Consider the following 24592-nt stretch of genomic DNA (forward strand, 5'->3'; position numbering starts at 1 on the left):
TGGTCCTGTTGTTCACCGATTTGCTTGAGCAGGCACCAGTAACGTCTCCATTGTGAGACTTATTGTTACTGTTTTTGGCATATCGAATACGCCATGGAGAGCTTGTCAGTCTCTGCCGAGCGGGCGGGATACTCTCGGTAGCTTGCTGGGCTCTCCGAGAGGGACGGAGGAATCGAACCCGGGTCAGTCGCGTGCAAGGCAAATGCCCTACCCGCTGTGCTATCGCTCCAGTCCAGAGACCCACAAATAAATCTTGGAAGAAATCAGAAGCTACAGTTAATCTTGGACCTGCACAAGGCTGTACAGGCAGGGTACATTGGAGGAGCTCAGGTTTGCCCGTGCCCACACAAGCAGAGCCCTTGGCAGCCGCCTACTCCCATAACTCAAAATTGCTACCATGTCCCCAGATTCCACTCTCCCGGGACAGACCTCACCAAGATACTAACCTGCTGAAAAATTGGGTAGGCCGATTTTGTGACTGAAATCTCCAGTCTTTCTCAGAGCCAAGATGGGCTACTTCCCCCCACTTCAGCAGTCACCCCCACGAATCAGCATGTAAGTCGGTATGGGATACCTCTCCACACCTCCCTGTCCTTCTGGAAGCCCAGCAGTCACGTACAAACCCAGAGCTGCCACCCAGCTGTAAACCATGAAGCATGGAAGGAGAGAGGAAGCAAGAAGAAATGTGCCTGCCACAGCAGCAAACAGGAGGGTGGAAAGGAAACTGGGAATATTGGTGATGGAAAACGTAAACTGGTAGAAGGATGAGAGTTGGAACATTGTATGCCTGAAACCCAGTCATGAACAGCTTTGTGATGTATATCTCATGGTGATTCATTAAAAAAAGGGAGGGGGGGCGATGGAGCCATAGTTCAGTGGTTTTGATCCCTGACATCCCTTATGGTCCCCTTACCACCACCAGGAGTAATTCCTGAGTACAGAGCCAGGAGTAAGCCTCTGAGCATTACTGGGTGTGACCATCACCGTATCACTGTCACTGTATCACTGTCATCCCATTGTTCATCAATTTACTCGAGCGGGTGCCAATAATGTCTCTATTTGTCCTAGCCCTGAGATTTTAGCAGCTTCTCCTTACTCATTTTTCCCAATGATTGGAGGCTCTTTTCAGGGTCAGGGGAATGAGACCTGTTATTGTTACTGTATTTGGCATATCGAATATGCCATGGGAAACTTGCCAGGCTCTGCCGTGAAGGTGGGATACTCTTGGTAGCTTGCCAGACTCTCCAAGAGGTATATATATATGTGTGTATATGTATATATATATATACATATATATATATATTTCCCTTTATGATGATGTGTCCAGGAATATGTTCACTCATGCATGAGACTCAGCCTGAGCGTGTGGAAAGTGGACTGGAGCGTGGTGGCAGTGGGGTAGTGGTCAGCTGCCAGGGGCTAGGTCCCTTGGGGCAGGGAGGGCTCTCACCTGCCCCCCTCTGGGGCACCCCTGGTGCTGAGTCTGGTGGCATGGTTATGGGGGCCTCATTTTATGCTCCCTTCCAGGAGAAGCAGCCATGAGTTCTGGAGGGTGGCCGATGAGGAGATTATGGGTGTGAATATAAAAGAGAAAAAAATTAAAGAAAAGAAAGCAGGTGTCATTGGCAAGTAGCAGCAAAGAGATCAGTGGGGCAGGAATGGAGAGAGCAGCAAGGAGAATGCAAGTGGGGGTGGATAGAGACAAGGGGGTCATCAGAGAGGGATATTGTGTCATCACTGACCAAGTGATGAAGAGAAATGTGTGTGTATGATGATCATTTTAATTTCTCTGGCTAAAAATAGGGGGAGCTGACGCTGGAGCGATGGTACAACAGGGAGAGCACTTGCATTGCAAGCGGCCAACCCGGGTTTGATCCCCGGCAAGCCACAAGATCCCCCAAGCCTTGCCAAGAGTGATCTCTGAACACAAGGGCAGAGCAGCGCTGGGTGTGGCCCAAAAAACAAAAGAAAAAAATTAAAGTTTGGGGCCAGAGCAATAGTACAACAAGTAGAGCGTTTGCCTTGCATATGGCCGACCTGGGTTCGATTTTTGACATCCCATATGGTCCCCTGAGCATCACCAAGAGTAATTCCTTAGTGCAGAGTCAGGAATAACCATTGAGCAGGGCCGGGTGACCCAGAAAAGCAAAACTAAATAAATAAGTAAATTTCCGTTTAAGTAAGCTCCGCGCAACTTTTGTTCAAAGATATTCTATTGAACAGGGCTGGAGAAATGGGATAGCCAGTAAGATGCTTCTCTTGCACACAGTCAACCCAGGTTTGATCCACCAGGAGTTATCCCTGAGCACAAAGTCAGGTAAGTCCTGAGCACCTCTGGGTGTGACACAAAAACAAAAACCAAAAATGAAAACAAAGATATCCTATCACTAAAAGGAAACAAAAGAATACATGCTCTTATGAAAATTCCATTTTCATAGATCTCTAATCCAGGCAACACTAATTTTTAATGACAGAAACCAGGAGAGTGGGTGCTAAGTTCTGGGCTGATAGAACTGTTCTTTAGCTTTTCTGGGATGACCTTACACAGACAATGCAGATGTCAAAACACATTGAAATAAACACATAAGATCTGTGACGTTTTATTGACTATAAATCGTGCCATGCAAAAAAAAAAAGAAAGAAAGAAAGAAAAAAAGGAAGGAAGGAAGGAAGGAAGGAAGGAAGGAAGGAAGGAAGGAAGGAAGGAAGGAAGGAAGGAAGGAAGGAAGGAAGGAAGAAGAAAAGAAAATGAAAGGGTCACGCAGGGGGTTCTGAACTTCTGGGATGAGAAGCAAAGACATGGCATGTGCTGATTGGCTTAAGCTAGAATCACACGTATGCACATCAGCATCCATCAAAGCAAGGGCGATTATATAGAGGGCTTAGCAGGAGGCACACGTGATGTAGGGCAAGCTTGTTTGAACACTGTAACAAAGTGATCCAAATAATAGCTCACTATAGAAGCATACAGCTGTCTTGAATCACAGTTGGATACCTGAGGATGGGAGAACAAGTTTGGCATCAGGAAAGCACAGAGGGCATGTTCAATGCTTTGATGATATGCTCACCATCAGTCCTCAATCTAATGCCCACGTCGGCTGTTCTGGCAGCCTCAAGAGGAAGGCATGCCCCTTTGCTTGAAGGGCATGTCTAGAAGCCGCAGATAGCATCTCTGCTTACATCCTTTCTGGCCAGAATTCAATCAGATGACCACCTCGAACAGCAAGGAAGCTTGAGAGATGTTGTTTTTATTCCTTGTGGCAACTTAGCAGTGGCACCCAGCTAACACGAAGACAGGGAAAGTGGAGCACGGAAGACAAATACAGTCTTCCCCACGACACAGTAACAGTACTTAAGACTGAAGGTTTTTTCAAGTGCTTTGGTTCAAACCCTACTGGGCCAGGGTGATGGCTCAAAGGGCTGGATGCATGCTGGAGTAACAGTACAGTGGGTGAGGCATTTGCCTTGCACGTGGCCAACCCAGGTTCTCTCTCTGGTGCCCCATATGGTCCCCTGAGTCACACCAAGATTGATCCCAGAGTGTAGGGTCATGAGTAAGCCCTGAGCACTGCTGGAGATGATAAAAAAACAAGACAGGACAATAAAAGGGCTGGGATGCATACTTTGCATGCAGGAGACTGGGGTTGGAGCTCCAGCAGCATATAATCTCCCAAGCACTGTGAGGAATGGCCCTTCCCACACCCCCAAATCCTGATGACTCCCCACTGTGAGATGATGAGCCACTACTTCATTTCTCTGACCTTGGCCAAGTCTTCCTATTGTTCTGGTTGCTTTTAATTTCAGCAGAACTAAAATAGTTTCATCAGGTGGAAAATGGAAGTAGCAAATCCATAGGGAGTTTGTGAGAATTAAATGTGCTAAGTGCTTGGAACAGTGCCTGAGTAAGTGCTCAAAAGCATCGGTAGAAATATCTTTATTATTTTACATTCCTAAGCAATCCATCAATGAATATCTACTTGGTAGAAACTGCGACTAAAAAAAAAATAATAAAGTGAGAGAGAAAGAAAGAAGAGAGAGCATTAGAAACCTACCTATTGTCCTGTTTCTTTGTTCAGCAGATGTCGACTGGGCTTTTGGGATTCTGTTTCAGGTTCGGTGCTGACAACAGGACCCAGATTAGCACAGCTCATATACATCACTAACTCTTTGGTTGCAAGTGACAGAAATTCAATACTAACTAGCTTGAGATAAAAGGAAGGCATTAATGTCTCAGGCATTAATGTCTCAGGTAATCAGACTCCTATCAGGGTGCGCGGCTGGTCTCAATGGGTACCTGAACCAGGGAACCAGAGAAGTAAATGCCAACAGAACTCACTCAAGCCATATCTTTTTGCGTCTGTCCCTTATCAGTTTTATCTGCTTGCACCTCTCTAGACACTTTCTTCGTATTGAGGAGGTATTGAGGAGATTGGAAGATTGGGGCTACAGAGTGGGAAAACGGTCACAGACAATTTTGGATTTGCACAGCTTCACCATCTCAAAACTTTCCTCAAGTCTTCAGGAAATCCCCAGATCCAAAATCCCAGGAAAAGGCAGTCGTTGGCTCAAGTGTCATTCCATCCATAAATGATTGGCCCTGCCTGGCTAACCTGCTCATGCCCCAGCCAATCACAGGAAAGTGGGAGGGTCACAGAAACAGAGGTAAGGCCTATTTAAACAGAAGAGTACAGTTAGGCTAACTTTCGCATTGTCTTTGTTTCCGTTCTCATGATTGTAACCTTGAGAAATGATGCTAGATTCACGTGCTCGAGGAATGGTTAATAAGAAAATGGTTAGGATGTATGGGTGCCCCACCCTAGGCAAGCACAATTCCCTGCCTGCAGCCACTTTATGCTTATTTATGAATGAATGAGTGTACTATTTCCAGAGGGTGTTTGGGGGCTGAGTGAAGCGGGATAGGGGTCCCGCATACACATGGGCTGCAGCTCAGGATGCAGACACCTGCCGTGGTGCACGGACCCTCAAAGTGGCGACGGGGAAACCCAGAAGACCCCGCCACCTGGTCAGGCCCAGATGGGGGCGGGACTACAGACGGCTGCATTTTGGATCGCACCAACTCCTTCATTTGAGGGGAGAACCCAGAAAGTCTTTGGGCATCTGCTGCCGACCCTTCTACCACTCTCTGGACACGGACAGATGACGTATTCGCTCCGTTAACAGCCACGGGCTCCCACATTCCCCTCTACTACACCTCAGAAACTCCACGCGAGTCACGCACTAGGGGCTTCCCCGCCACCTCCACACAGTGGCTCGCCCCAGTTTGACGCATTGCAGGGAAGGCTGGACCAATAGGAGCCACGCTCTCATTTCCGCTAGGGACCCAGACCAATAGTGCCGCGGCTCTCACAGGGTCGCTTCACGGTCCGCCGAGCGGTACCCCTCCGCCGGGGCGGGAAGAGGCGCGAGGGCCCCCCCCAAGGGGCGGGGCGCGCGGCGGCAAAAAGTAGTTCGGCAACGAGAACGCGCGCGCGCGCGGCCGGCGGGGAGCCCGGGGCTGCTGGGCGGCGCGAGCTAGGCGCGGGCCCGGCGGCGCGGCGCGCGGAGGGATCCGTGGGCTCCGCAGTGCGGCGGCGCGCGGCCCGGGCGGGGCGGGGCCGGGCGAGGCGGGGCGCGCGCGGCGGCCGTTGAGGGACCGTTGGGGCGGGCGGCGGCGGCGGCGGCGCGCGCTGCGGGCAGTGAGTCTGGAGGCGCGGACGCGCGGCGGAGCTCGAGCTGCTGCAGCTGCTGCCGCCGCCGGAGGAACCTTGATCCCCGCGCTCCGGACACCCCTAACCTCGCCATGGTGAGTGAGGGGCAGGGACCATCCCTGCTGGGGACTTCTAGGTGGGCACGCCGGGGGCAGGACCCCCAGGAGGCCAGGGGCTCGGACCGGAGCCCTGGGACCCATCTTCCCCGCAGATCAGGGGCACCAGAGACCGGAGGTGGAGGTCTAGACCCCCGACCCCTAAAGCGACGCTTAGCACCAGATGGGGGCGTTGAGACCCCCCGCCCCCTAGATGGGCAGCCAGACCCTCAGAGGGGCATTGACCACCCCTCGTGGAGGTCGGGATCTCCCTGCGGGCTTTTGAACCCACGCTGGGGCTTTGAGTCTCCGAGGTTGGGTGTTCCAGGAGCTCCGGGGGCCGATTTCAGGAACTTGGGCTGAGGAAGGGGGTCAGGGACTCGGACGGGGGCTTGGGTCCTGAGAGAAGAGGATGCAGAGGAGGTGGGGGGCGCCGGGAGGAGGCCGGGCTGCCGGGGATGGGGGCGACCCGGAGAGGAGACGGAGTGGGCTGGGTTACCACCTGGGGCGCAGCGGAGGGGGAACCCTATTGCACATCAGACCCTGGAGGGCGAAAGGGGAGGGGGTGCTTCCCAGACCGGCGCTGCAGTAAAGGGAGAAGGAGGAGGGCAAGGTGCAAACTTGGAGAGGAAGGCCTTGGGTTGGGTGATGGGGTCGTGAGCGGGTGGAGGCGGCCAGAGAAGGTTCTGACGTTTCTATGATTTCAGGTGGTGGAACTAAGGGGGAGATGAGATTTAGGGAGGAGAGGGGGGTCCCTTCGGCTCCCGGAAAAGAGGGGTTTGCAGGAGCGGGTGGGACCCTCTGCCACCTCCTTGCGTTTGGCTGGTGGGAGGTGAGAACGGGGGTGGGGGTGTTGGCGGAGAAAATGAGCGGCAGCGAGGGGGTCCCAGGTTTGGTATGGGAGGTGCGGAGCTCCCTAGAAGTGTCGAGGAGAGGATGGGGACAAAGGCCGACCCCGGGGGTGGGGAGTGGGCTTCGAGGGGGACAGAAGTGACTGTGGAGCGGTCCCCTTCCCGGGGCCGCTGCGGGCTGGGTGGAGGGGAGCAGGTGGGCGGAGTCGCCCGGCCCGTTGCGCACTGAAGCCGCAGGAGATGGGGGTGGGGTGCAAGTTGGGGGTGCCCCCGCCCGGAGCCTCGAACCGTGCGCCCCTCACCAGCCCCAGCGCGCCGCGGGTGCCAGCACTGAGTGCGGGGACTCGCCCGCACCCCAGCCCCACGCAGTGCGCTGCAGCTCCGCCTGGTGCCAAATGACAGCGCGGCGCAGTGTGGCGTCGGCGACAATCGGACGCCTCTTCCTGGAGCCTGGGGGTGGGGGCGGGGGACCTCCCTGGTATCCCGGCACCCTGGGTGCCTGGGTGGGTGCTGGACTGCAGCCCGCTGCCGGCCCCAGCCGCAGGCTCGGCGCGTCCCTGGCCCCCTCGGGGCTGCTCTCAGCTCCCCAACATCGGCTCCCACAGAGCTCGCGCCCCGCCCGCTGCTCCCCAGCCTCCTCGCCTAGGGAACCCTCCATGGCGGGACCCTCGAACTTCTCCCCAATTGGTTTCTCTTTCCCTTTGTAATCAGCCGCGGCTGGGTGGGACCGGCCCTGGGCGCAGCCTTGGACTTTGGGCTCAGCGCAGTGCCGCCTCCTTGGCCAACGAGGGGCCAGCCTTGGTTTCCCACTCACCCTCTCCCCCACGCACTGCTCCCCTCAACCCTGCCAGCTGGGTGCTACTATGCTCCCCGCCCCCCAGGATTATCTCCCCCAGCCCCTTGAAGGAACTTGGGAAATAGAAGGATGCAGAGACAGGCCCGTCACTGGTGAGCCAGTTTTAGGTGAAGTAGAACATTGCCAGGGCCAGAAGCCTGGGGGTGTGGGGGTTCCCAGCCAGGGCCCTGAAAGACAAGGGCTGGGTCTGAGGGCTCCAATGAGGGGCAGCGTTGTTGCCCCCTCATGCATTCTGAATATCCCTTCCTCCCCCGGTCTCGGGTAGGGGGGCTGAACTGCACTGGGAATGGAGGGGGGGTGCGTGAGGAGGTGGAAAGGCAGCTGGAGCCTCCCCTAATCCTCAGGGGAGGGACAGCAACCCCCATCAGCGAGCAAGGCTGCTTGGTTCATGGCTCCAGGGGGTCCCTGGAAGGGAGGATGGGGTGCGGGGAGCACTGGCTTTCTGGGCTGGCATGTAGGGGCCAGCAGCATTGCCCCGCCTTCGCTGCAGCCTTCAGACTGTTCCAGAATGAACGGGAATCTTCCCTGCCTCCACCACCGGTCTGCCTGTTTGGGGCTGGATTCAAGTGCCCAAGTACCTCTCCCCTCAGGTTTTCCTTTCCTTTAAAAAACCATTTTACGGGCTGGAGCGATAGCACAGCGGGGAGGGCGTTTGCCTTGCACGCGGACGACCCGGGTTCGATTCCCAGCATCCCATATGGTCCCCTGAGCACTGCCAGGGGTGATTCCTGAGTGCATGAGCCAGGAGTAACCCCTGTGCATTGCTGGGTGTGACCCAAAAAGCAAGAATTTTTAAAAAGTCATTTTAGCCCATTTCTTCAGTGGATGGTTGTAGGAGTGGGGTGCTGCCCCCAGAACCACTTGATAGAAGGATGCGAAGGTGATTTGTTGGAGGCCTTGCAGTTCCAAGCTTGAACCCTGAACCCCATCTGCCAGAGATGGGGGTGGTGCCTGCACCCCTTCAGCAAAATTTACCCAAGTCAGGCCTGTCCTTCGTTCACTGCTGCCCAGACCTTGGTTGGGGTGGGGCAGCGCCCCACTGAGCTCCTTCCGGAGGCCTAGGGCACCCACGCCGAGCACTGTGGCAGGGAGCTGACCTGGTGCCTCCATCCCCTCTTGTCCTCTCCCGTCCTGGGACTTGAGGAGACCCTACTGCCAGCAGCCTCCACCCGGCCTGGACCCAGTACCTTCAAATAGGTGACACAGAAAACGCCCAGAATCTTCCCAAGGCCCTGCCCGGGGACTGTCCTCTTTCAGTGAGGAACCTTCTAGAAGCCTGGATTAGCCTCTGGGGCTCTTGCTCCTTCTCTCAGCCTCGGGGGCTCCCGGGATGCCACCATTGGCAGTGTCAGTGCTGAGACACGTGACGGCTGAGCCGGGTGTTTCCCGGGGGCCCCCCAGTCTCTGGCCCTTGCGCGCCTCCCGCTGACCGCTCTCTCTCTCTCTCTCTCTGGCTCTTGCAGGCTGACCAGCTGACCGAGGAGCAGATAGCAGGTGAGCCGGCCCCACTGGCCCCACAGTGGTAGGGACAGGCCCTTGGGGGACCCCCCGCCCCAGGGGCATGTCATCTTCCTGGGCCTGGCCAGTTCTGCCCGTGCGGCTGCTGGGGTGATGGGCCATGCCTGTGCCCACACGGCACGCCACCGCCCAAGCCCCCCAAAACTTCCAGGCTCTTTACCAGACAGAAAACTTGGCAGTGCTCCAGGTTTGGGTCAGCTGCCTGGAGGCCTGAAGGACGCCTGATCAGCCCAGGCCTACAGGGACACCCCCACCCCCACGCGGGCAGCTCATCTGACTCTCCCCCGCACCCGTGCCCCCATTCAGGCTTGGCCTCTGCCCAGGCCAGTGAGTGCGCGAGGCACAGTTCAGAGGTGGGGCAGAGACCCCCCGCCCCCAGCGCCCTGGACCACGGCTCTGCTGTTGGGTTCAGGAGGGCTCTGCGACCGGTTCCGGGGGCCAGCTTCCGAGGGAACAGGAGAAGAGGGTATCCCCCTGCCCCCCAGAGAGACCATCAGCTTCTGCGCTGGGCCTTGGGAGACCTCCCAGCCAGACTCTCACTGTCCCCCAGGCCACTTCTGCCCTAGCTGGACCCACACATCCGATCCACTTTCCACTCATTGCACCCGCAGACTCGTGGGGGTTGGGGGCGTGCTTCCCCCGGCTAGGCTGCCTAGGCTGCCAGGCGTCTGCTCCCGGGAGGTTTTGGGGCGTGCTGTCCAGGTGCCAAAATGGGCCCAGTGGGAGGGCAGGATCCGCGTGCTTCTCTGCGGCTCCCCCCCACCCCCCGTCCCCCAGCTGTGGCCCTCCCACTCAGCGCCACCAGCTCTGCATCCTCCGGGCTTGGCAGCCGGCCCCCCTCCCCTCCCCCACCCCCCCACGCACCGGCCGCCAGCCCCATACTCTGCAGTCACCCCTGCATAGCCAGGAACCCTCCGGCCCCTGCAGCGGGACCCTGCCCTCAGAGTCGGGGGCCGTGGGTGGCAGGAGAGGCCCCCCGGCTCTGACGTCTCCATCCCCCCAGAGTTCAAGGAGGCCTTCTCCCTCTTCGACAAGGATGGGGACGGCACCATCACCACCAAGGAGCTGGGCACGGTGATGCGGTCGCTGGGCCAGAACCCCACCGAGGCAGAGCTGCAGGACATGATCAATGAGGTGGACGCGGACGGTGAGCCCCCAGAGTGGGTGGGCAGCACCCCCCGCACGATCCCCGCTCCACTCCCCAGGGCTCAGGGGGCTCCTGGCGGGCCAGGCCCCGAGCCCCCCCTCTGCCTCCCGGCGCTGCAGGCAACGGCACCATCGACTTCCCCGAGTTCCTGACCATGATGGCCAGGAAGATGAAGGACACGGACAGCGAGGAGGAGATCCGAGAGGCCTTCCGCGTCTTCGACAAGGTCAGCGGGCCCAGCCCAGAGTGGCCCCTGCCCAGCGGGGGTTGGGAGGGGAAAGGGCACCCCCACCTGGCGGGCTCAAGGCTGTCTCTGTGCACGCCCCCGGCAGGATGGTAACGGGTACATCAGTGCCGCCGAGCTGCGTCACGTGATGACGAACCTCGGGGAGAAGCTGACGGATGAGGAGGTGGACGAGATGATCCGGGAGGCTGACATCGATGGCGACGGGCAGGTCAACTATGAAGGTGAGCAGGGGGCCGGGCTGCCGGGACTGGGCGGTGGGGTCGGGTCAGCAGGGCGGCCCCCTCACCCCGAGGCCCTCCTGTCCCCCCTCTGCAGAGTTTGTACAGATGATGACCGCGAAGTGAAGGGCGGGCAGCGGCCGTGCCGGCCTGGACCTCCTCTCGCGCTCTGCCACCCCCGCGCCCGGTTCTCGCTAACACCAATCGATTGACTGAGAATCTGATAAAGCCACAAAAGATTTGTCCCAAGCTGCATGAATGCTCTTTCTCCTTCCTCCGGGGTCTCCCTCCATGCCCCCCTCTGCCTCTGTCCTTCCCCCACTCCCCGCGGCCTTCCTCCTCCAGCCAGGGTGCAAAGGTGAGGGGGCGCGCCCTGTCCCTGTGTCTCCGTTCGTTTGTCATCTGATTTGGGGTGCCGGGGTGGCTGCCAGGGGGGGACCCAGCCGTCACGCAGGCGCCAGAGCCTTGCCTGCTGCTGCCGCGTGCGGCCCCGAGGTAGGGGGCATTGGCCACCGCCCGGTCTGGGGGCAGCGGGCCCAGGCAAGCGAGGGGACAGCACTCAGAACCCTGCGACTGCGCTTCTATGACCACCCAGGGGTTTTCCTGGCGATGGGCGGGGTGGCCACCCCACCTGTGGCCATCCAGGCCTCGGCCCCACACTCCAGCTGTTCTCTCCTTACCTGGTGCTAAGTAAGCCCTGCTCTGCCCGCCGGCCGCATCCCTGTCAGGGGCGGGGCTGGATGCTCTGTACCGCGCCGCTCCCCCGCGTGTGTCTTCCCGCCCCCTCCCCCCCAGCCTGACTTGTGTCCAGCACCGCGCTGGGCCCGCTGAAGGGTGGGGAGAGGGACAGTGCACCCCACCAGGCTCTCTTGAGAACACCCCTGCAATAAGCACCCCTCCCTGTCCTGCTGTCTCTGCCCCCTCCCCCGCCTGCCTGCCCCCACGCCGCGGAGAGCATGATGCATCCGCTCGCTTGCTTCAGACTCTGCCTCTGGGACAAGTGTGTCGATGTGGGCCCTTCAGCCTTCGTCCTTTTGGGTTCTTTTTCCTCCCCCCTTCATTGCATTCCCTCACACCCCCACACCCCAGATCGTCGGTCGGTGGTTTTTCCTGGGCCTGCCCAGCTTTGGGGCTCCCCTCCTTCACCCTCAGGTACCCCCTGGGGCAGGGACCCGCCCCGGAGCTGAGGAAGGGCAGGTAGGCATGAGGCTGTGGGCATTCTCGGAGTGTTTCGTTTTGAATTTTTTTTTTTTTTAAACCGGGCAATATCGTGTTCAGTTCAAGCTGTGAAGAAAAATATATATCACTGTTTTCCAATAAAATCCGTGACGGCCTGACTGTCTCCTCCCCTGACGGCCGGGCGCGGCCTTCACCCTGCCTCACCCAGGTGAACCCAGGACTGGGCACCCTCTGCATGGGGGACGGAGGGGGGCAGGGTTCGAGTCCCAACCCCTGTGGGTGAGGAATAGGGGCGGGGTCAGTGTGAGGCCTGAACAGAAGCTTCGGAAGGTTGTCTGGGAATGTGGCAGGGCCCCGAGGTTGATGCGTGAGGCAGGGGGCACACAGACCCACAAGGGGCACAGTAGGTCGGTGGGAGTGAGGAGGTGCCAGCAGGGGCTTTGGGAAGTGGGATCTTGCAGGCAGGCCCCCTTGCAGGGGAGCCCAGCCCCTGCCTCCCCCCAGGTGAACAGGGTGGGGAGAAGGAGTCTGGGGTCCTGCACAGCCAGAGGGGCCCCTCCCCAACACTCCCTGGAGTCAGGCAGAGACTGTCTCCCCCCACCCCTAGCCGCTCATCTGGCCTGAGCATGGAGGGCCAGCCCGGGGGGGGGGGGCGGCCTTCCTGCGTGGCTCCACCTCCAGACCCCAGCGCTGAGGGGGCAGAGGGGAGTAGGGAGCATGGGGCCTATTTTTCTAGAACCCCAGCTCCTTTGGCTCTGCCATCTCTGGGGGATGGGGGTTGGGTGAGGCAGTGGCGCTGCAGGAATATAATGGGTAAATGGGGTTCAAGTGGGCTCTGTCGGACCTCTACATGCCTATCTCTAAAATAGGGATTCAAGGGGCTGGAGAAATGGTCTAGTAGGTAGGGGACTTGTCTTGCACTTAACTTGCAGATTTGATCGCCTGCACTGTATATGGGCTCCAGAGCGCCAGCAGGAGTAATTCCTGAGTGCAGAGCCAGGAGTAACTCCTGAGCATCGCCAAAAAAAAAGAACACCCACTTGGGGTTGGAGAGTTAGAACAGTGGGAAAGGCATGTGCCCTGTATGTGATCCCGGGCACGATATAGGAGCACCTCTGGGTGTGCCCCCCAAAAAAAAAAGAACAAGCTAAAACTCCCCACCCATAACATTTCCAAGTATCACAAGGCACAACCCTGTATCCCTGACACAGCCAGCTCCGTTGGGGTTACACCTCAGCCACCGCCTGGGACCCTCACGCCGGACCCCCAATCTGGTTGGCCACGAATCTCAGAGGGACCCAGGGCATCCTGAGTGTTGTTACTTGGGAGACCTAAACACCTCACCTGCAGGGTCTCAAAGGCCACCTCAGCACCGTGAGCTCTACACCTGCTCCAGCTAAGATAAATCAGCACCAACAGCTGCTGGCAAGGGGCCAGGGCCATAGCACAGTGGGCAGGGCACTTGCCCTGCCTTGCAGCTGACTCAGGTTCAATCCCTGAACCCCCGTATGGTACCTGAGCCCTGCCAGGTGGGGCCCAATAACCAAAATATGTTTTTTTACTTGAAGATCTGAATGCAAGGCAGAGGGCCTGGGAGAGGTACCAGGATGACACTGCGAGTGGAAAATGAAGTGGCTGAACTGGGCCTGACCCCTCCCTCGCCCCAGAATGCACCTTTGAGCCCCTGTTCAGTACTGCTGCTTCCTTCCTTGTTCTGCGCCCCTTGCCCCTTCCAGACATTCTGTACTATTAAGTTATTAAGACTTTCCTTTTTTTTTTTTTCTTTTTTGGTCTGGGGAAAGTCTCTGGCGGTGATCAGGGACCAACTCCCCCAAACCCCCCACTCCCACCCTGTGCTCAGGAGTGACCCCTTGTCCTGCAGGGGATTCAAACCCAGGTCAGCTGCACGCAAAGCCAGTGCCTTCCTCGTGCAGCCTCCCCAACCGGCGGCTTCCTGTCCTTTATTAACAGACTTCTCTGGAGCCTCCCCTGGCATGGCATCGGCGGACACGGGACAAGGGCGGGCTCTGAGGGGTGGGGCAGGGAGAAAGTTCCAGCACGGACCCCAGAAGGTGGCGCGCAGACAATCTCTCCTTGAGGCGGCCGGAGATCCCAAGATCTCGGTTCGCCTCCACTTCCCCGGGTTAGAGTCGCCAGATCCTGGGGCAGACGCTGGGGCCATTCTCAGCTGTCATTCCCAGCACGGCCAGCAGGTGGGGCAGTGGCCACAGCACGCGGGAGGGGAGCAGGGCTGGGGGAGCAGCCATGTGGGTGGCCGGTAGGTGTGTGGTTCGGGGGATACGTACGTGTAGCAGCTGTGCGTGCACGTGCGTGTGTGCGCGTGTGCGCGCGCGCATGTGTTCTCTTCCTGCGGGTCAGTGCGAGAAAGAAGCGAAAGGATTCAAATGAACCACAGAGTCTGCACCATCACCACCACCCGCCCCCCCACAAGCTCCCCACTCTCGCCCTGGGCTCTCCCGTCTCTTAGACTCTTTTCCTTGGCCTGGGCACTTTCAGCACCCAGCAGCGTTTGGAACGTGTTTTTGCTGCTGATTGTATTTCTGCCATTACACAGGGGACACTCCACCATATCGGGATGAAGGGAGGACCAAGGCCAGGTCTGGCAGTCACTGAATTTCCCACCGAGCATTCAGCTGTCTTGGGCCCAGAAGGGACTCCTGGGAGTACACATGAATGAGCAGAGGGTAAAGGAAGAAATCATCAGAACAAAGTCAGACTCACTGCCCCAACCATCACCTCCTCCAAGAAGTCCTCCTGGGTATCCCACTATACTGCACCCCACCCTCCACCCACATCCCAGCCCTGTCCACTCTGGACTGTGACCTTCAGAGGGTAGAGCCGGGACCTGCTGAAGGTTTGTACAAATGTTTGGGCTCCACCAGACTACCCCGGGGACCACCATGAAGCCCAAAACAGAGCTAGCATGCCTAAGAGTCTGGGCAGGTGTGTCTGCCCAGATTAGCACTTGAGCAAAGGGCAAGGTTGCTCCTGAGGAAGCGAGAAGGGATGCACTGTTCCAGGAAGGATGAACTTTCTGGAAGGACTTTTCCCAACTCCGGAAAGTCAAGAAGTGTTTGTGGGGTGAGGGTGAGCTATTTTGGGGGAGAATGTCTGGGGTCACAGGGCAGAACCCCTGCGGTTGGCCCTCAGCCTCAGGCAGTAGACGCCCTTTGCAGATTGGCAAGCAGGACCAGGTTCACATGGGGCAGGACGACAGCAACCAGCAGAGAGGAGCGCGGGCTGTTGGGGTCTGGACCAGCCTCGGAGAGAGCAGAAAAGCTTGCGCAGAACTGACTTTCATTTTCATGGTTTTTTTTTTTTGGGGGGGGTGGCTTTTGGGGTCACACCCGGCGGTGCTCAGGGGTTAGTCCTGCCTCTGCACTCAGGAATCACTTCTGGCGGTGCTTGGGGTGATGGGATGCCCATATGAGATGCCCATATGGGATGCTGGGATCGAATCAGGGTCGACCACGTGCAAGGGAAACAGTCTTCCCGCTGTCCTATAGCTTCAACCATTGAAATGACCTGTGATGGGCAAACACACCGTGGCAGAGAGTTGGGCGAGCGCTCTTATACCAACTGGGGGCTGTAAAGGAAGGTCTGAGGCTTAGAACCTACAGAAAACCAGCTGTGCTCTCCCCGCCCCTTACAAGTCCTCCCACCCTGGGGGCGGGGCTCATGCACAAACGCAACCTTCTGTGGGCAATCTCGGGCCGCCCAGCCATCGAGTTGCTTTTGAGCGCTGCGCTGCAATGGCACAAGTATCATCATTAGAACGTGCGTGAGCGCCACGCCTGAAAGAGCCATGCTCCCTGGCAAGCACCTTGGCCGAGAGTGTGCAAGCCTCACGATCTGAATGCAACGTCCTGGGGAGCACCACAGTGAAACCTGTTGTGGGACCTGCAATCATCACAGCCACAGTAGGGACGGAAAGGAGGGCAGGAAGGTGGGGGACCCTCGCCTGCCCTTAACCTGCGCACCGCTGAGAAATGGGAACGAGAGACAGGACGCAGAGCGCCCCCTAGCGGCCCCACCTGGAACTTCAGGAGACTTTGTGCTCCCCACGATGCCATCCCTGGCTGTGGTCCTGGTCCCTTTGGGGCTCGTGTCCCTTTAGATATGCTAGCTTTGGTGACAAATGCCGGGACTGAGAGTTCTGGAGTTTTGTGGTTGTCGTTTAGGGACCGGAGAGAGTACAAGAAGGAAAGTATATGCCTCACGAACAGCTGCAGCGCCCCAAGCCTGACGGAATCCCGGGCACTGCATGTGGTTCCCCCCAGCACCACCAGGGGTCGCCCCTGAACGCCACAGGGTGTGGCCCAAAACTGAATGCAATAAATATCGACGCGTACATTACTAAACAATACTGCTTCTAAAAGTTTGAAACACCTTCCTGTTTTGTTTGTTTGTTTGACAAGTTTTTTTTTTATTGTGATCAAGTACCCATAACAGAGAATGGAGCGCTTTCACGCGTTCAAGTTCAGTAACCTCTCAAAGATGCCGTACAATGGGCACCTCTCCCGAATTCCAAAACATCCTTATTGCCCCCACAAGGGATGCCTTTCTCCAGGACACAGTTGCCCCTCACCCGTGTTTAACTCTCCCAGAAACACTTGTTCTTCTTAAATGCCCTTATGTGACTGGGGAGAAAGGGGGGAAAAAACAAAAACAAAACAGCAGCAGAGTGGAGAGCAGCTTTGCAAACCACTTCTGCACTGCGAGCACGCATGCTGGCCACACAGCGCCTCCGTCGCGGTCTGTGGGCCGCTCTGCAGGGGAAGGATTTTGTGTGGTGGCCGTGCTGGGGAGTAGCTGATACCAGATTGGGATCTCAATCCCAAGGGAGGAAATTCAGGCCCCCTGGAAACCAAGAGTCAGCCCAAAAGCCAGCTGGGCTGCAGAGAGGAGAGACGGCTCCACACCCACAACCTCCACCTTCTTGCTGTGAGACGCGGTGGACTTCCTGGTGGAGAGGGCACCTCAAGGTAGTCAGCTGCTATTTCTCTAGGCTGCTTCCTACCCTTTCCAAGGTGTGATTTTTTCCCCCTCACTTGGCAGCCACAAATGAAATAAAACAGAACAGGGGCGGGCAGGAGGGGGTGCTTTCTATTCATTCTCCAGCCCCCAACCACATTTATTTCTATGTCAGTCAGTTAATTTCTGGAAGGGTCCTTGGTTTGGGGGAACTTTCTGCTAGGAAAGAGGAGCCAGGCTGGGGAACTGGATATCACCCTGTGGGGGACAGGGTGGGGACAGGCTTCTGGCGGTGGTCCCCAGATCTGGCAGAGTCAGTACCCACTCTTGGCATGGGGGTGGAAGAAAGGTCCAAGGACATATGAGATGAGGTCAGGCTCTGGGAGGGGATGCAAGTTATTCAAGAAAAGATCCAGGGACCAGAGCGAAAGCACAGAGGCACAAAGGGGAGGGCATTCATCTTGCATGCGGCTGACCTGGGTTCAATTCCCAGCACCCCATAGGGTCCCCCAAGCCCCACCAGGACTGATTCCTAAGCACAGAGCCAGGAGTCAGCCCTGACCATCACCAGGTGTGACCCCCCCAAAAAAAATCCCAGGAGTCTGGTTTGTATTTGGGGGAGCAATTCATGGATCCATACCCCCTACCACCTCCTCGCTCTCTGACATCTCCATCTCCTCCTCATACATATATTCCTCCATGTCCATGCTGGGTGACCACTGGGCCCCGCCCCGTCACGCGTAGTGAAATAAACCTCCTTCTTCCCGCTTCCCTTAGGGCTGGGGGAGCTGGGGGTTCCAGTCCACTGCCAGAAGTCAGAGGCCAGGGGAGATATCAGACCCCCCACGGGGCAGAGGGAGAGAGAAAATGGCTTGGGAAAGGCCAGGCCATCCCCTGGGGGCTTGGGGTGGGCTGCCAGTTACCCTGACGGCTGAGGACGAAGTCAGACCATTACAGCAGCGGATCGACGCACAGAAGCAGCTGGAGACTGTCCCGCCGCTAAATATTTAGACAGCGAGATGGATGAGCAAGCAGGACCCTTGGTTATTTTGAGAGCACTGCTCTTTGTACCAGGTCCCCCCCTGCCCCCCCAGGACCCCTCCCGTGGGAGGAGAAGTAGCAGCTGATTCCCACTCAATCCAGGGGGCCATGGTCTATCAGGCGAAGGTTAGGGTTTCATCCCCCCGCCGAAGCCCTCAGCCATGAGTTGGGGAGATTCTCCTCCCACCAGGCAAAGGGGCACGGTCAGCAGAGGGAGCAGACGGCAGCAGACCCCCCTTTAGACGGAGACCCCACAGTGCCGATGCTGGACACCGCTGCAGGAGGCAAGGGGGGTCCCTGGCCCTCGTCCCAGGCTGACAGAGGCACTCCGTGCCCTTCCTTGCCCCCAGGAGCAGCGGGGGGTCCCAGGTCCGTCCTCCCTGAGGCGGGCCGGGCAGGTCTGGGCAGCAGGCGGCAGAACCAGCCCTGGAGCCGCTGGAACACAGCCTTGCGGAAGAGGATGAAGACCCAGGGGTCCAGGATGGGGTTGAAGGCGTTGAAGCGGAAGGCCAGCAGGTCCCCCATCTCGCTGCTGTCGGGGGCGATGGCCTGGGTGAAGCCGCGGATCTGAGGGCACAGAAAGGGGGTGAGGGCTGCTGTCCCGCCCCCTGCCCCCTCCTCATTTCCCTCCTCCCACTGGCTCTCCGCAGCCAGAAGCTGGATGGATGGATGGATGGATGGATGGATGGATGGATGGATGGATGGATGGACCTTCAGAGGGAAACAGACCAGGAAACAGATGAGGGAGGAGCAAGCAGGAGGGACGGATGGACAGGGGCACATGGGCCCCCCCACAGCCCGTAGGCACCTCTGAGTCATCATCGGTACCCCAGAGAGGTTTGAGAAGCCTTCGACCCACGGCCAGTGCTGGCATGGCCTGGGGGAAACAGGCGCTGAATGAGGTGGGGGGGCAGCACATGCCTTGGGGAGCAGGGCTGCAGTTTGAGGAGGCAGGACAGACGGAGGGGTGTGGGCAGGGGGTGTTGAGAGAGGAGCTGACTTTGGACCCCAGGATCGGGTGATGAACGCAGAGCCAGCCTGTCCGCTGAGAAACCGACCCACCCAGGTCCTGAGATCAGCTAAACGCAAGTCTGGTGCCTCCAAGAGGCTCTTAGAGATACTGAGGTGCGGGGTGGTCTCTGCAAGCCGCTGGGCTGGGGGTGGACAGAGAGGGGTGGTCAGGGAAGGTTGGGGGGCATCGGGGAGGTCCAGTGCTGTGGGAGGGGTCTGGAGCAATAGCACAGCGGGTAGGGCATTTGCCTTGCACGCGGCCGACCCGGGTTTGATTGCCAGTATCCCATATGGTCCCCCAAGCACGGCCAGGAGTAATTCCTGAGTGCATGAGCCAGGAGTAACCCCTGTGCAAAGCCAGATGTGACCCAAAAAGCCAAAAAGAAAAAAAAAAAAAGCAGAGCTGTGGGAGGGGGAAGGCGAGGAGCTGGAAAGCAGTGAGAAGGCAGCCAGGAATGGACACAGCCTTTTGTGGTCTCAGTTTTCCCATCTGGGAAGTGGGCACAGCCCAAAAAGACACGACTGAGGTGGGGGGCCGTTCCCTCATGGAGGAGGGGGGCATTGCCTCTTCCCTCCTGCCCACCCTCCACCCCCGCGGCCCGGGGGACTCACCGTGAGAGGCAGCGAACACACGGCCATGACGCCCGTCATGAGGGCCAGCAGGATCAGATGGTCCACCTCATCCTCGCGGGCGCGGGGCCCCGGCAGCGCCGAGGCCTGGTGGCGCCGCTGCTGGCGGTGCATGCGGCAGAGGCTGAGGGTGACCGAGGCGTTGCAGAGGACGATGGCGACCACCAGCAGGGCCACCAAGCTGGCGTAGGCCAGCGAGAAGGCGCAGCCGCCGGGCCGCGCGGAGCGCAGGCGAATGAAGCACCAGCTGCCCGGACAGTACTGCTGGTGCTGGCCCAGGCCCAGCAGGGGCAGCGCGCAGAAGAGCGCGCAGAAGGCGTAGATGGCGGGCAGCGCGCGGCGGGCACAGCGCGGCGCGTCCCGCTGCGCGTAGGCGTAGGGGTGGCTCAGGGCCACGCAGCGCTCCACGGCCATGGCGAACAGCAGCAGCGTGGACGCCAGCCCGAAGAAGGTCATGGCGAAGGCGAAGGCCTGGCACAGCGCGGGCCCGCCGTGCGCCAGCCCCAGCAGCGAGCTGTTGCGCGCGTACGCGGTGAACACGGCCGGGCTCAGGAAGCACGTGCCCAGCAGGTCGGTGGCCGCCAGCCCGGTGACCAGCACGGCGAAGGCCGACGGCCGCGAGCGCCGCCGCGCGCCCAGGATGCCCAGCGCCAGTCCGTTGCCCACCACGCCCGCCACGAACATCAGCGTGCTGGTGGCCGGGCCCACCGAGTCCCGCACATAGGTGAGGTTGCGGCACGAGTCGGCCATCCCCCACCCCCCGGGGGCCTGGCCTGGACGCGAGGGGTGGACGGGGGTGGGGGTCAGGGGAGGGGGTGGCCGCGCTGGGCCGGGGACCCACTCAGAGGCTCAGCGCTGCCCTCCCCATGGTGCCCACCGCCACTGCGTCCTCTCCCTCCGTCTCTCCCCTCTCCTCTCCCCCCTCTCCTCTCCCCTCTGCTCTTTCCTCTTCTCTCCTCCTCTCCCCTTTCTCTCCTCTTGTTCCTGTCTGTCTGTTTTTCTCTCTCCTTCCCTCTCTCCCCTCCCCTTTTTTCTTTCTCTGGCTCCTGTCTCTCCTCCCTCTGCCTCTGCCTCTTCCCCCTCTCTCTCCCCCTGTGCTTTGGGACACCCCGGCCCCTCCTCACCACACCTCTGCGGTCCGCCCTGACCAGTCCGTCCCTCCTGGGCTCAGGGGCGCTGGGCTCTTGGTTCTGCTCAGATCCCTCTGCTCCTTCTCTCTCTACTTATGTCTCCTGCCCGCCGGCTCGCTTGCCCCGGCTTTTTCATTTCCTCTCTCTGCCCCGCCTTCCCTCCCCCTGCTTTCTCCAGGGGCCCCCATGCCTCCCTCCCACCTTCTCCCTCCATTTCCCCCCCCCATCCACGCATCCATCTCCGGCCTCTCCCACCCTCCCTGCCTCCCCTCTGCTCCCCTGTCTCCCCATACACCTGTCAGCACTAGACCCCACTCTTTGTCACCGTCTCCCCAGGGTCCAGTGGGAGTCACTGAGCCGTCCCTGAGTTTGGGGGGCAGCTCCCCAGGGGAGTTGGGAGGGGGCCAGTCTGGGAGGGGGTGTGCTCTGGGATCTATTCTGGGCTCCCAGCCTCGGGGTTAGTCGCTGCCCAGGGATTGAGAAATGACCAGGAAATTCCTCCTGCATGCAGTGTTTTCCAAGGCCCCGAGAGAGTCGCTCCCAGGATTCATTCACCCCTTCCAGAAGGCTGGGGAAGGAGGTGGCCAGGCCAGAGGAAAGAATGTCGTGTCCAGGAACCCTCCTGGGGCGCAGGAGGAAGGGCATGTGTGGGTGGGAGGAGGGGACAGTCTGGGGACTTTCCCCTGACTCCCTACCTTCCAGCTCCCAGGCCCCGGAGGTCAAGAGCTAGGGACCCGGTGCTGGCGACCTCTCGACCCCGAGCCGCGCTAATCACTATTGGTCACGACCGGCAGCCTGGGCTGGCGCCATGATGGACACTAAAACTGTCCCCACGTTCCCAGCACTGACACCCTGCCTCGTGACTGCCAGCGGGGTGAGCCTGTGGGTCCCAGGTGCCAGCAGTGATCTCATCCCTGGACCCCCCAACTTCTCATGTGTTCTTCTGGGAAGCCCACTCCCAGAGCCCGTTTTTTCCCAGCGGGGTGGTTAAGTAGAGAGAAGACCATGCCGAGGCCTGCTTCCTGGGTCCCATGCCACCCCTCTCCCCATGCCCTTGCTCTGATAGTGAACAATGGGGCGCACAGGGCCCAGGCCAGCCCAGAGGACTCCGCCCCACATGCACGCAGCAAAGAGAGAAGCTCTTTGCTGTTGTGTCACGTCTAAGGTCAAGGAAAGATGGTCCTGATGGAAACAGGCAGCTCCCAAACCCTCATGCCCCCCTATCACCCCAGCCGGCTGGCAAGGTCAGCTTCCAGCAGGATGACCCCCCCAGGCCCCCACCCTGCTCCTTATCACCCCAGCCGGCTGGCAACCTCCACTTCCGGCAGGATGGGCGCCCCAGCTGCAGCCACATTCAGGGGCTCCCCAAGTGGCTGCACAGCCTTTCTCTGGGAGGACAGGGGGGAGCTGTGAGTGTGTGGCTCTCAGCCCCCCCCGCCCCCCCACCCCACGGGCCCTCAGGCCGCTCCTGGCCGCCGCAGACTAGAGCTCACGCAGGAAGTTATTTCATATTAATGAAGGATGACGCCCGGCAGGCTTGGGTCCTGTTTCTGCGTCAAGGGAGTTAGTGGGGGGGGGGGTTGGTGGGGGGGAGGTGAGGCAGAGAAGCTCTGATTCCTGAAGCTGCTCCTGCTGACTTCCTGTCCCCACCAGGGGCCATAGAATCTTCCAGAGGCTCATTCTATTCCGAGGCCTGCAGGGCCTCACCCAAGCCCTACCCTGGGGTGGAGGACGGAGAGAAGGCGTGGGCTGGGGTCCATGCCAGTTCTGGGCACACCGCAGTCACCTTCTGGGGAACCCCCTCCTGCCCCGGATGTGGCTGAGCCCACAGAGATTTTTTCACTTCTATCTAGATGGTGTGGGTGAGAGGTCACGGGCTGAGGTGGGGGTGGGGGGAACAAGGCACCATTCTGAGCAACTGAGTCAGCTGCCAGGAGCAGACAGGCCAGCCCATGGGGGACCCCAGGACTGGGAGCAAAAGAGGAATTTCCCTTTGGACTTTGGGGGGGGGTGCATGAGGGATCGTGGGTGTGATCAGTGGGTCTGCATGCACATGTGTGTATCTCGGGGCTCGCTGCAAGATGCCAGGACAGAGGGAAGAGCATGTGTGGAGGCTCGCCTCACCCCCCAGCGGGGCCGGCCCTGAGAACCGGCTCCCCCAGCTGCAGCAGCTGGGCTCCATCCGAGACTGGGGGCGCCACACGCATTCCTGCCCACGCAGTGGCTGCAGCCCCCCAACAGACAGCATGCCCACCCGCTTCCCAGAAACAGCTACTGCCGGGCTGGGGATTCTCTCCAACTGCACCAGGGTCCGGGGCATCGCGGTGCCCCCTGGCAGGGGTGGCTCCCCAAATAGCGTGCAGAGACGAGGAGAGCCGGAGAGCTGCCACTGGGGCCGGGCTGAGTCATCCCACACCCCGATTCCCATCTGCGCGTGTCTCCAGCAGGGCAGGAAATGGGGTCCAGAGGAGCCTCCTCCACGCATGCCCCCGTCCTGTGACTGCTGTGCAGCAGCCCTCAGATCCTGTCCAGCCCCTCCCAGCCCCCCAGTTTCCAGCCTCCTGGCCTGGCGGGAGCCCCAGCTGCAGTTTGCACACTCCCTGCACACACACGCCCCACTGGCCCCTTGCACCTGCAGGCCCGCCCACCCGCCTTCACCGTGAGGAGCATGACTGCTTTTCTGTTTTCCTTTTTTTTTTCTTTTTGGGTCACACCTGGCGATGCACAGGGGTTACTCCTGGCTCATGCACTCAGGAATTACTCCTGGCCGTGCTCAGGGGACCATATGGAATGCTGGGAATCAAACCCGGGTCGGCCGCGTGCAAGGCAAACGCCCTACCCGCTGTGCTATCACTCCAGCCCCTCTGTTTTCCTTTGAGGGCCATACCTGGTGGTGCTCAGGGATGACTCCGGCTCAGTGCAGGGCTTGCTCCAGGCAGTGCTCAGGGGATCGCGGGGGTGGGGGTGTGAAGGGCAGGGCTGGACCTCAGGCCTCCCACATGCAAAGCCTGTTCTCAGCCCATGGTACCATTGCTGAAAGTGCTCTTCAGATCACGACTGGCAGGGCAAGGCCCAGCACCTAACGCCACATCCCCCAGACCCCCAGTTCCTTTCCACGAGGTCCTGAGATACCTCCAGCCTCTTCTGAATAGGTTTTACACCCCATTCCAGCCCCAACACCCCCATATTTTCAGGTCAGGTCACTCCCTGACTACTCCCAGGGTTGTAAGGACGAGACGTGGCCAGGGCACAGCTCAGCGCCCACCTTGTAGGTGCAAGGCCCGAGAGCGAACCCAGGACCACCCCACACGTGCCGGGTGAGATTATAGGGGTTCAGAGCACCACAGTAAAAAATCTCAGAGCCCTGCTAGCACCCAAGTTCTGCCCACTCTAGACACAGCCACAGCAGCAGGAAGGAAAGAGGAGAGAGGGAAATAATTTTTTTTTTCCAGATGCCAGGACTTGAACCTGGGACTTCATACATGTGAGGCACGTGGTCTGCTCCGGAGATGCACCTCCAACCCTAAAATGTTTGCGATTATCTTTATCATTGTTTGAAGGTCACACCCAGTTGTGCTCAGGATTCAAATTGGGTCAGTCATTTGCCAGACACGTGGCTCAATTCGTCTATTGTTGATCTCTCCCGCCCTCTAAATGGTCTTGTTTTTAATAAGATTAAGGGGGCTGGAAAGACAGTATGGAGGGTACACTGGCCTTGCACAGGTTTGTTCCCTCAAGGGACGACCAGGAGTGACCCCTGAGCACAGAGCCAGGAGTAGGCCCTGAGCACCACCAGATGTGATCCACGGCCCCCCTCCATGATAAGATAAAATAACATGGTAATATCAGTGATTAGGGGTTTGTCTGGCACACGACCAGCCCAAGTTTAACCCCTGGCACCTTATATGGACCCCTGATCCCACCAGGAGTAATCCCTGAGCACAAAGCCAGGAGCAAGCCCTGGTT

The 24592-nt window shown here is 59.0% G+C and overlaps 2 protein-coding genes across 2 annotated transcripts; one reads left to right on the forward strand and one right to left on the reverse strand.

The window, feature by feature from the left end:
• Positions 1 to 5552: 5552 nt before the first annotated feature.
• Positions 5553 to 11974, forward strand: CALM3 (calmodulin 3). Its single transcript, XM_055145885.1, has 6 exons — positions 5553 to 5803; positions 8974 to 9004; positions 10032 to 10175; positions 10295 to 10401; positions 10508 to 10643; positions 10738 to 11974. Exons 1-6 carry the CDS (start codon positions 5801 to 5803, stop codon positions 10764 to 10766), a joined length of 450 nt encoding a protein of 149 aa, XP_055001860.1. The 5' UTR covers positions 5553 to 5800; the 3' UTR covers positions 10767 to 11974.
• A 4270-nt stretch (positions 11975 to 16244) lies between these two features.
• PTGIR (prostaglandin I2 receptor) lies at positions 16245 to 20710 on the reverse strand. Its single transcript, XM_004607802.2, has 2 exons — positions 19479 to 20710; positions 16245 to 18422 (listed from the first exon to the last, which is right to left on the reverse strand). Exons 1-2 carry the CDS (start codon positions 20244 to 20246, stop codon positions 18060 to 18062), a joined length of 1131 nt encoding a protein of 376 aa, XP_004607859.2. The 5' UTR covers positions 20247 to 20710; the 3' UTR covers positions 16245 to 18059.
• Between the last annotated feature and the right edge of the window lie 3882 nt (positions 20711 to 24592).

Source organism: Sorex araneus, chromosome 8 (assembly GCF_027595985.1).
Source record: "Sorex araneus isolate mSorAra2 chromosome 8, mSorAra2.pri, whole genome shotgun sequence".
NCBI classification, from domain to species: domain Eukaryota; kingdom Metazoa; phylum Chordata; class Mammalia; order Eulipotyphla; family Soricidae; genus Sorex; species Sorex araneus.

Coding starts and splice junctions, on each gene's coding strand:
- CALM3 (XM_055145885.1), top strand. Junction 9,005..10,031: donor GACCGAGGAGCAGATAGCAG/GTGAGCCGGCCC, acceptor CCATCCCCCCAG/AGTTCAAGGAGGCCTTCTCC. Junction 10,644..10,737: donor CGGGCAGGTCAACTATGAAG/GTGAGCAGGGGG, acceptor CCCCCTCTGCAG/AGTTTGTACAGATGATGACC.
- PTGIR (XM_004607802.2), bottom strand. CDS start 20,246: ATGGCCGACTCGTGCCGCAACCTCACCTATGTGCGGGACTCGGTGGGC. Junction 18,423..19,478: donor TGTGTTCGCTGCCTCTCACG/GTGAGTCCCCCG, acceptor CTGTGCCCTCAG/ATCCGCGGCTTCACCCAGGC.